Source organism: Papilio polytes, unplaced genomic scaffold, assembly GCF_000836215.1.
Source record: "Papilio polytes unplaced genomic scaffold, Ppol_1.0 DF823901.1, whole genome shotgun sequence".
NCBI lineage: Eukaryota > Metazoa > Arthropoda > Insecta > Lepidoptera > Papilionidae > Papilio > Papilio polytes.
Genome location: NW_013525303.1, coordinates 1,997,220 through 2,009,618, shown reverse-complemented (window position 1 = coordinate 2,009,618; position 12,399 = coordinate 1,997,220). Strand labels below are relative to the sequence as shown.

Here is a 12,399-nt window from a genome sequence, read left to right as displayed (position 1 = left end):
CAGCCCGCCACCGCCAAGCCGCTCCTGTGGCAAATTATACATTAAAGCACTGAAAGATCTAGATTTAGGACTTACGCATTATATATCGTACAATCTGTTCTGAGTTACACAATGGCGATTATCTCCAATTTGAACGATTTATTTTACGATTGTAAGTTCGTTAATAACTTGACGTTAACAATTATACGAACAAGAAAAGAATATTTCGTAGTACTATCTCCATAGTATTTGAAGTTTTATAACTAAAATTTGTCCAAAAAAATCTCATTCTCCATCACTTTCTAGGTCTACCTCTACCGGTGTACCACACTCTTAACTAACGTCCTTCTTGTAACATGCGATTCATCCCTCATTACATGCCCATACCACGCTAACCTTTTACTCCTCAATTTCTCAACCACTGGGGCTATTCTCAAACTTCTTTTACAAAAAAATCTATTAAACCAAATAACATTTCTAATAAAAGAAATCAAATTAAAATCACCATAGATTCTAATTCGGAGTTCGCGTGCCATCCATAATAGAACATTACAGTATGTTTCGCATTTACATAGGTTAATTAACCTCAGAGCGTACGCTCTCTTTTATTACATACTCGTTAACCGTATCTTAATTTGTTATAATACAATGGTGTAATTTGTATGGGGAAATTGACTTTTTTATATCGGATAACTATCAGACGTTGACTTTGTAATGAGTTGATCACTGCTAGAGACTAATTAGGCACGTGTTAGATTTAGGGCTGCCCACTTAAAAAAATGAATACTGGCTGACAATAAAAAAAAATACTGGCTGGCAATAAAAAATATAAATTTGTAACTCCTTGGTGGATAAAATCGAAGACTAAACTAGTGTTTTGTTTCACTCTGAACCGAAAACATCGATGTTACACGTGTGCATAATAATTCAAGTTAAAATTGAAGTGACAGCCCTAGTTGGAATAGTTGATCAATCTTTTGGAACTCGATGATTGTTCTTCGTCTATTCGATTTAAATAATGCTTTTTCTATGATTGGCATTCTTTAAAAAGTTCACACTGGCTGGTTTTATTAAACAAGATTTAGGTCATAATTCTATGAGGTTGTTATATATCTTTTAGTATTTAACCAATAGTCGTGTATATTTTTGATCGACTTCCCAAAGGAGGTACTCAATTCGTCTGTATGTTTTTTTTATTTATGTTTTAATTTCGTTGACGAAATTTATATTCTGTGAAATCATCTGACACACCCTGATTACAAAAGTTTATAAGTGGACTAGTTAAGATTAATCACCCGTTGATCGGTCACTCTAATTTGTGTAATAATTTATCCGAAATTAATGTGTACATGTTACATCAATTAATCGATCGTCCCCAATCAATGTATCGAATGGAACCTGCTGTAATGTAGATCAATTGCTAAACTAACGATTATATCGAGTTACCGAGTTGACGAATAATCGATTACACCGGATGCTTGGAAAATTATAACCTAGCCGAATTTAATGTAGGTGAGTGATGTTACTACCGTTGTGCTTGCGTATAATTTAGCATTATAAATAAAAAATATAACAAGCTGTTATTTATTGCAAATAAAGTGGCATGTTGAAGAAAATGAAATGAATTTGACTTATGCTGGGTTTCTGAAATGTATTAATACGTAGTTATTCGTTAGTATTAAGCTGACATATGTTTCAATGGAGTAAAACTCAAATTACGTAGTTCGGGAACTCATTTCATTATCAAACTAAAAACACTATTAAACGGTTAAATGTAGTTTGAAAATCGGCCATGAATACTGTTTTACGATTCAAAATAACATAACAACTAAAATGTTTTAAGAACTAGCAATCTGCCTCAGATTCTATAATCACGTTGGAACTATTACGAGATGATTTTTAATTGTATTAATATAATTAACTTAAACAGAGAGCTATTGATCCCGCCGTAATGGCGCGCTATTCTACGTCTGAAAGACATTGACATTGACATCGGGCAGATAGTGATGGGACGATGCCAATCTAGTGTTGCACCATCCTCTAGCGCAGTACTGATTTTCTTTTTAACAGTACATGGCGGGATTCGAACCTAGGGTTTGTAGACAAGTCATCTATGGTTCTGTTATCTAAAATTCCTTAATTTGTCATTTAGGCACACCTAGCATACTTTACAATGTCCGCATTTCTCAGTATTAATCTTACCGATAGCTAACTTTCACCAACAAATGTTTTTTGGAGACATTGTGATTTTTACATTGAATTAGTAACTTGATTGTTATTACTAGGATACTTTTGATAGTACCGGTGTTAGTGTAGGGCAAGATGGGGCAGTCCGGGGACCTTGACCCCGGGAAGAAGGGTCCGCTAACGCGGACGACGCTGGCTGAGTCGCGGAAGATTGCGCAAGCGTCCCCGTGACCCAGACACTGGCGGATAAAAGGAACACCGCTGGGTTTTTAGTGGGTATTCCGGCCATTTTCCATCTTCTTGGCCGGCGAGTCCCACATACCCCCCTGATAACGGGGGGGATGCGTAAATGCATTTTCCCAGCGAGAAAAAAAAGGGCAAGATGGGGCGCCAAGGGCGTAGAAGTTTATAGGTGTGAAGGGTAGTCTGGAAGACATAGGCTACTCACTTTTGTTTTTTTTTTAATTCAACGGACGGAGTCGCGGGCGAAAACTAGTTCTTTATAAATTATTGTACAACGGTATTATATCGTTTCATCAATCAAATCATGATTGTACTATGAATGGAGTTTTATCCGCTTTATATATAGAAATTGATCGATATAAGAATCTCATTAAAATTCAAAACGGATTGTTAGTTTGTAACACATCACACACTACTTATGCACATGTGTAGTTTATATATTAATTTTGTTGATTAACTTGACTAGATCTTGCCTCTGTATACGAAAAAAACTTAAAAGCATACATTATAGGTTATTTCAGACTATATTCTACATCTGTGACAAATATCATCGAGATCCGATGCGCCGTTTAGGAGTTGCCTCTTATCCAAACATCCAAAAATGTTAAGTAAAATTTAATAACAAATTAACCTAAAAAAAAAATCAGCCTTCAATATAGACCATCATATGTGATATTAATGTAATCTTGTATGTCTACCACATCTTACTAATATTATAAACGCGAAAATTTAGATAGATGGATGTTTGTTAGAGTTTGTAACCTAAACTGCTAATAGGATCTTGATGAAATTTGGCATAGATAAAAATATAGTCTGGAAGAAGACATAGGGTACTTACTTTTGTTTTTTTATACCAAGCGTACGGAGTCGCGGCTTAAAGCTAGTTCAATAATGAGACAAACGAATAAACAAACCGAAATCATGACAGATTAAATTCCATTTGCAATTTTAATTTTAAATTATTGCCATTACCGAAATATTTTTAAATTAACATGTTGTTGTCCTTATCATTTTCTGATAATTAAATAAAGACAGCATGTTCAAATAAGTATGTATGTAACTTTATTTTTGCGAAACATTTTATTGTCAACTTCTAATAATCTAAACTAATCTATGAAAATGTGTTACTCATTATAATAAATTACCACATAGATATAAAAAATATGAGTTATTTACCTGGACCTCTATCACACTGGATAAATCCACGTACGCCACCGCCAGTTTTTCGGTCACAACTTACACGAAATAAAATATAACCTAACTTTTTTAAAAATACCCCAATATTTTTTCTAACACATTACTTTTACAATCGATTATTGTAACGAACGATTAAAAATATCGATGACACTGGGACACGTTACTTTAGTGAAGTGAAAGTAAATGAAAAAAACCGTACATGTAAATCGAATCCGGAATATCGGACAATTACCGGTCCCTTGAGAGGCGGACGGCTCCCGTCGCGTTCGGTTACTGATTGCTTTTTAAATTGCTACTTTAAACTCCGAAAGCCTACCATTAATTATTTTGTAACAAATTGTATTATAACGTTTTACAAGTGTTATTAATCTTTATATAATTCAATTAATATTTTTAATTGTTACTATTCCGTGGAATGTAGGCACAAGCCAATATCTACATTAATCTATGATATTAACAGCGTATAGGTTAATTAACATGGTATATTATTATGCAAATATACGTAATCGATTATTCACGGTTAATGAAAACGGTTATTTTGAACTCAAAAATAATTAAACTATCGATAGATGTACATTTTACTATCGATAATTTTTATTAGAATTCAGATTTACTTTATTGTGCAATAAACTAACTCAATTAAAGATTTTTAAAACTTTATCAAATTTCTAATTTTTTTGACAAGAGTTTTCTTTTAAATCTATTTATTTATTAATTAACTGTATCACAATAATTTTGGTTAAAATAACAATTAAATTCAATGTCGTAAACGAAAATCACTTCACAATAATATAAGGAAATTAAGGTTTACGGTAATAGACTGTCAATTTACGATTCGCGTTAATCGTAACTAGTGATGTGACTTGATAGATCGGTGTCGACACACGCGCGCGTTGACGTCTCACGGCAAACTGCCGGAGGGCGGTTCAACCGCCCTCGGGGACATTCGCTCTCAGATTCACTAATGCGCGACCCTCTATCACGTACTCAAAGTGCGAATCTTAATAAGAAAGTACATTTTTTTAATCACAAAATATTTAAGGTAAATGTGCAGCCAAAACTTTTTTAAGAATTGTACGAACAGTTTTATACTGTAAAAAAAATTTGAAACGTCTTTTTGTTGATAAATTAGGATATTTGTCATGGTTTTTTAATCTTTGTTTGTCCTCAATTTTCTAATGTTTATCTTATCTGCTTTTGTTAAATCTTTTTAGAAATGAAACAAAAATATATTCACGGTCTGTGAGAATCTATTGACACCTATGACCGTTTCGATTAAATTTTATCTTGAACATCGTTTTGTCCTACATTTAGAAAGTACGTCCTTTTAACCATGGAATTCTCTTTTCGGACAATTTCTATTAAATTCTAGCCTATAGGTGGTTATTCTGTTTATATTTTCAGTAAAACATTTCGACAGTAAATTTGTTATTGGTCAGATTTTACACCAAACTCTAAAGAAAGAAAGATGCCATAAATTCTTAATTTATAAAATATGTTTAGGTAGGAAATGCATCGCACTCGAATTAAACTCGATTCGAGTTCACATCGATAACAAATAGTATGGGTATACCCCACCCCTAGTGAACGTTAATTAGCATGTAGAGACGATGTACGGTGATTGGCGATCACTCAATTGTACTGCAATTGGCATTATGTATGAATTACTACGCGTGTTACACTTCGATGCACTCTTCTTATGTAAATTAACAATGTAATTGTTATTAGTCGTTCTCTTATTTCGAATCACAAAATGTAATCCAGAGTTACCTTTTATTATTATTTTGTCTTTGCAAAGTCCTTGAAATGTCTGTCAATGTCAAGGAATGTCAATGACAAAATGTTGTAGGAATATTTAGCTTTTCAATGTTTTTTTTAATAAAAAATTAAGTTGAGTATTATTTTGTTATGATTGAAAAATATCTTGTATTGTAAGTTTCAACTATTTTCAATGCTCTATTTAAAAATGTTTTCTATCATTTTGTAGATACGTTATGGCAACTCAGATTTTCCCCTCGTATGCTCGTCTAATTCAGTCACTCTATACAATATCCGTTATTTAGCGACCCTCTTGAGGATTTGTAAATTGGCCTTTACTATCATTGGGGATGTTACGAGTACATAAAGTACATAACAATAAACATAAAAGGTAATAATTAAATACATTTTATTGTAAACTTATTTATTCTAATGTGTTTTAAATGAATTTATGTCTATATTTTTGAGTAAAATGTACTATATTCGCTTTTAGAAATATTTGTTATTCAAAAGTAGTTACATTTAAATCGTAAATTATGTCATTTTAACAAAACCCTTCAGTTGACTGAGTGACCAATTAATAAACACAATGGTGCTAGTAATGAATAGGAAAAAATAAAAAAGTATTGCCTCTGGCGTTTTTTGAATAAAGAACGCCCGCCGATTGGTAGTATCGCCTCGGGCAAGATGGCGGGGTGCCGAATGTTGACAGCCCCGCGGAAATGCGAATTCTATTTGTCTAATGACGTTCGAAAACTTTGTTGGTGTTGCTATTATTCCAGCGATAAGTTTTTTACATGACTTATTAATATACTCTTTAGAAGATTTTTTAATCACAGAAATGATATTTCGGTACAACGTAAACATATTTTGGAATGTAACTGAATTACATTTATAATATCCATAAATTACTAATTATTAAGATTGTCACAATATTACGTAAAAACGTTTACATAAAAATCTTTATTTTCTAAATAGTTGTAATTCCCAGTTATAATTTATAATTTATCACTATAAAGGAGTTAAGTGTTCGGCGTTCAGAAGTAAAGCTTCCATTCACGGTATCAAATAAATGGAATGATATAGTGTATACAGAATGGCCTCCGGGTAGCCCGGGGTCCACGGGTCATTGGGATAGTCGTGCGCACGCATCTATTGTATCCCAGTCTTACTTATAACTATCATATAAAGTCATTTAGTTTAACACGCGACTTTCTTTCTTAAATAATGACAAAACAATACTACGATAAAAATCTGGAGGAGTTTTTACCGCATTACACGGTCCTTGTAGATTCAAAAGAACATTTTAAAATTTTTCCTGAAGCGAATAACAAGGTTTTCCGTATATTGTATTAAATATGTTACAGTACGTTTTACAATTACATCAGTTAAAAATGATTATTTTAAATTAACAATTGTGTTTAGTAATATTGCGTGTAAATAGTTTTTATATTTAGTAAGACCATAAATAAAAAAGTAACACATTATCGGGTAATTCCTAACTGCCAGTTCCCGCAACTGAAATCGATTTATTTTTTATTTCAACCTAATGTCATATAACACTGGCAACTTGTAACCATAGATATCGACTGAAAAACGATTACACGAAAAAAAAAAAGATAATTTAATTGCATTATTTCGAAAAAGGAACGCAACAAGAAAGCAGAAAGCCGCGCCGGTATGTGCCCGTTAAGTTCTCGGAAGGCAGTGATTGATTCCGCAACGCCCAATGTGGTCAGCTGATTCGGAGGAAATTGCCGACGCTGATTTAATGAGTTATTACAAGCAATCTATTCGACGCACGATGACTAAAACGCTTTTGTCTTATGAACAGGTTGTTCAAAATGTGTGTCATGAATTTAACGTAAAATTATAGGGAGATTTATTTTATAGTTGTACACGACTTCGTCCACATCTGTGAAAAAGAACTTATGTCATTACTGGCTATCAACACAATTATAAAAAAAATCAACAGCATAATAGTCGTATTTTGTCTGTGTCTTACAAAAAAACCATTTTATCTATGCCTAATTTTAAATGTTTCTTAAAACCAGAATTACCAGCTTCGCAATACAAAACCGCAATCACTATTTGAATGTTTTACAAAAATACATTTTGCTATCAGAAAATTAATTTCAAATACAATTAACCGACATTTTAATACTAGTTTTGTACCGATGGACATTTTTACGATGGCAACATCCGTTGTTTAGTTGTTGGGCAATGTTGACAAGCCGTTTGATTTGGGAGCAACTTTCTATACGTATGGGCAAGTATGTATGTACATAGTGTAACCATGTTTTATCACTTTTTTGTGGGACATCGTTTACTTTGTAGGGAAAGGAGGAAAACGAGTAAAATATCATGATATACCTGAAATCAGTATTCGATCGTTAGAATGAATCAAAGAATTATTTTAATATAAATTTATATGAAATAGAGAACGAAAGTTATCTGATAGCTATTTTTAATTATATTTCTAAACAATAAAAATATTTAGTACTTTTATAAAGAGTGCGCACACCTTTGACTAAACCATCGCAAAGATTTGCGATTGTCGATTATTTCGCAGCCAATTCTTGCGCAATTAAAAATGCACTAGTGTGCGCATCTGATGCGCGTAATCAAAGTGAGACTAAACAGTTGTGTGATAGTTTAGTCACATGTGTGCACACGCTCTTACAATTGCTGGTGTGATATTTAGATCAAATTAATTTATACCAATGCGGATTAAAATATTGGGGATAAGCAAATATGGTTTGACATGGAATATTTACATCAATTAATAGCAGTTTTTTCACGCTTCGTTTCCCGTAAATTCCATTCTTATTATAATCTTGCAGCAATATTTGATGTTATTCATAATATTATAAGATTTTTTTTTATTAGTATAAAAGCCTGGTCACTCTATCTCAAGTTCTGGGATACGCAACGCCTGACGAAATTTGTATGTAACATGTCGTAAATCAAAAGCGGATCATAATGAAATGACTCCCAAAGTACAGGGTCGCGGCGACGAGGTGATCGCATTCTGAATTTAAACTGTTTAACTAAACGAACTGCCTGTCAATAATTAAAAAAAAAACACTGTTTTAATTATTTATCTATCTATGGTTCTAATTTTTTTATAAGAGACCAGCTGTTGTTCGCGAATTCGCCTGTATAAAATTAAAAAAGTAATATAGCATACATTACTCACTGGTAACGTAGATTTTTAACGGTGAAAGAATTATTGGAATCGGCCGAGTAGATTTTCAGTTATTTCAATACATACAAAAATACAAAACACTCCTCTTTATAGTATTCGTAGCCGCACAGACGCCCAGACGTCCGCAATACCATAACAGATGCGTTGCCGGCTTTAGAGATTTATGCTTGTTTCTTAAAGGACCCCAAACCGTAGTGGTACAGGAACACTGCGAGAACAGACCATTTCATAACAGGGCTGTGTAAGACAAAGTTTAAATAACAAAACTGGGATACTTAGGTTACAAACAAAGAAGGCACGCGTAATCCTACGTCAGGAATAAAATTCCAGACGCGTTAGCTTAAAGTGTTTTCCACTTAGCGATTTGCCGCAACTGCTACTGCAGATATTGTCTGTATAACGGCGGCCGCGCTGATGTAAACGGTCATGCGGTCAGTCGCAGTGGAAATTGCATCTAAGCTTGGAATTGCGTCAATCGCAGTTTCAATTAAGACACGACCGGTCCTGACAATGGTTGCGGCAGGATTAATGCATCGATTAGATTCCTACTATTGATTCGTACTTGGATTGGCAGCACTTACGCTTATTACTAAGTGCAGTATGTTACCGTAAAGATTAGGAATCCGATAGATGTAGTAGTTACTATTTCTATTTCTGACTACATGATACGGTAAAGGTTAGTAAGTTGGCAATTCTGGTAGTTACTGTAGATTCGAAATTAAATCTATGCTAATATAATAAAGCGTAAACACACTACTTTGTGGCATAGGATGTCAGCAATCACAGCATATTTTTGAATATTTTTTATTGCTTTGGTGATATGACTGGCAAATGGATCAGTACAAAAATGAATTGCTTTATGAACGTAGAAAAAAAAAATTTTCTCGATTGTTTTGCTTTGAGAATCGAATTCCACACCACATGTTAACCACAGAGTTATGAAGTATGTATTAATGATAGAGATATTTCAATATTTACAGATCGTGTCCAATCTATTTCATGTTTTGTGCCTTCGTCTGTTCCTTTGTATCAGAAAGCTACCAGATGAGATACTGCTATGCTATTTATCAAATACTTGTCGGTCTGTATGTAAAAAATACAATAGACTGGAAGTATCCGAAATGAACCGGCCATATATTATTGTTATTCGACCAATGGTCCATTAAAACGATTTTACTATGTGTTCTCGAATGTAACTCACTTTATTGTATTCGAGTTTAAATTACGATAGTGAATTTAAACACTCCCCGTGTTCTATTTGTAAACTATAATACATCAATGTTTAATGTATCTAAAAATCAAAATTTATTCCTATTGCTTTAGGGTATTGGTTACCGCTATTTTTGAACTTAAATAAAATTTATTTATTCTCAGTCTTCAAAAAACTCTTTTAATATTTATATGCGGCATAGCGTAAGACAATGGTTTCTGTATTATTTTACTTTCAAATCTCACACATATTTATCTGAATTTAATTCTTTTCAAATTTAGAGGGAATGTAAGTTTTTCAGCTTTCGAGTTTATCGCGTTCGATAAATTCGAGAGTGAATTCGAGAACTTGTAGTAACGTTTTGATTGTGTAACCTATACACAGTAGAGGCGTAGTCATACGTGGGCGTCTTACAGCGAAGCTAGCAACTGACGTATGCGACCTTTTGGTACAACTAAATGATACAAACATCTACAAAGTGTATCTGTAACTTTCAAACGATTATCACACTTATTGTAATAGGATAAGTACTATTATCGTAAACTAAAGAGAGGAGTGTTCGATGCTAAACAGATTTGTGACATTGTTTATTGCAAAATTGAATGGAGTCTGTCTTAATTATAATTGAATAATTGTATTGTTGGTCCTTAAGTATGTACACTTAGCGTCAAAAATAATTAGTACACTTTTAAAACTCATTTTTTTCTTTTAGATCAATTTGTTGATTTAGTTTAAAACTAAAATTGTTGGATTTCATAAACAAAGTCTTGGAAGTGTACTTTCTTGATGTTGATTTTTTTTAAATTGTTATAAGAATTTTGATAAGTAAAATGTAAAAGATTGACTAAAATTTTATTCACTTTTGATTTTTTTTTATTAAAAAGCAACATATCAAAGATTATAAATAGAATGGTAGGCAAAAAAAGAACTTGTCGCAATATTTTTTATCTATGACATGATCGTAGGCTGTAATAAAAATACGATAGCCTAATGCTGACGAATTAATTGATCTTAATTGAGACTAGTTTCACTTTTAGATATTGTTAATTAGTATTTTTTAAAGAGAAAGTTACGGAATAAGTGTTTTATAACGTGAAATTTTATATATAATAGAAATGTTCTTGTGTTTATTGTTAGCTGTTACTTGTGTGACTTTGTCTCCGTATTAAAAAAATCATACTAATATTATAAATGCGAAAGTTTAGATGGATGGATGTTTGTTAGAGTTTGTAGCCTAAACGTCTGAACAGATTTCGATGAAATTTGGCATAGATGTGGAGGATAGTCTGGAAGAACACATAGCCTATTCACTTTTGTTTTTTTCAATGCCACGCGGACGGAGTCGCGGGCGAGAGCTAGTACTTCATAATTTTCACAAATGTATTTTATTTATTTTAATTGACATTTAACCTTTGAAAGAAATTGTTTTTGCGAGTGTATAACTTAAGATATGCAACTGACCGTAAAAATACGTCGGCGTAATTCAAAGGTTGCTTGTATGTGGGCCACACTGCACTGTAGTTACGAATTCGCTTTTGAGATTACGTATAAAAAAATATTATTAATATGTACCTACTAGCTGTTGCCCGCGACTTCGTCCGCGTGGTATTAGAGAACATACGAGCTATATAAATAACAAAAAGCTACGAATCCCTCGGGAACCGGACATTTCTCGGGGATGAACCTTATCCCATGTGTACTCCAGACTTTGTTTTATATCTGTGCCAAATTTCAATAAGATATGTTGAACCGTTGCAGAATGATCGAGTAAACATTAAAAAACTAAATAATGAATCCCACGGGAACCGTAACTATTCCCGGGATGACAAAGTAACGTATGAGTACTTTCAGACTATGCTCTAAACCTGTGCCAAAATTCATGGAGATCCGTTCAGCAGTTTAGGCTACAAACTCTAACAAACATCCATCCATCCATTTAAACTTTCGCATTTATAATATTAGTAAGATATGATAATCTACAACTAAAAATAAAAAAAAACACAAAACTATGAACCTAATTAATGTAATTAAAACACCAAAACAGTATTTTATTTTGACCGTCACCACCAAATTGTGAATGTCGCCACTTTTAAATTTGCTTAGTCAAACTGTTGCTTGGACAAATTACATATCGAATGAATTGAGTCATATGAAATTATTATCCATCTAATCTAACTAATATTATAAATGCGAAAATTTAGATGGATGGATGGATGTTTGTTAGAGTTGTAGTCTAAACGTCGGAACGGATTTCGGTGAAATTTGGTACAAATGTAGAGGATAGTCTGGAAGAACACGTAGGGTAGTCACTTTTGTTTTTTTTTTAATTCTGCGCGGACGGAGTAGCGAGCAACAACTAGTTATTAAATATTTATAAAATAAAAATCAAGATATTAAAGAAAGAAAGTTACCAAGCATAGATAAACAGTAATAATCGAATATAATTTCATACAAATAACTTTTAACTCAACCAAATGTATGTTTAAACCATCCTTATCTTTAAGTTTTAAAAAGCTTTCTACGAAAACAATGTTGATCATTAATCAAATATAGATAATATCGATAAATCATACTAATATTATAACAAGAGCGTCGGTGGCTCAGTGGTTTGAACACT

General features: G+C 32.8%; 1 protein-coding gene across 1 annotated transcript in view; it reads right to left on the bottom strand.

Annotated features, from left to right (window-relative positions):
• LOC106102827 overlaps positions 1–12,399 on the bottom strand; it is a gene marked incomplete at its 3' end in the record, with an annotated part of 20,530 nt that overhangs the window by 3,844 nt on the left and 4,287 nt on the right. Inside the window, exon 2 of the mRNA XM_013282411.1 lies at positions 5–24. Coding sequence (XP_013137865.1) covers positions 5–24 — 20 coding nt within the window. The remainder of the gene's footprint in view (positions 1–4; positions 25–12,399) is intronic.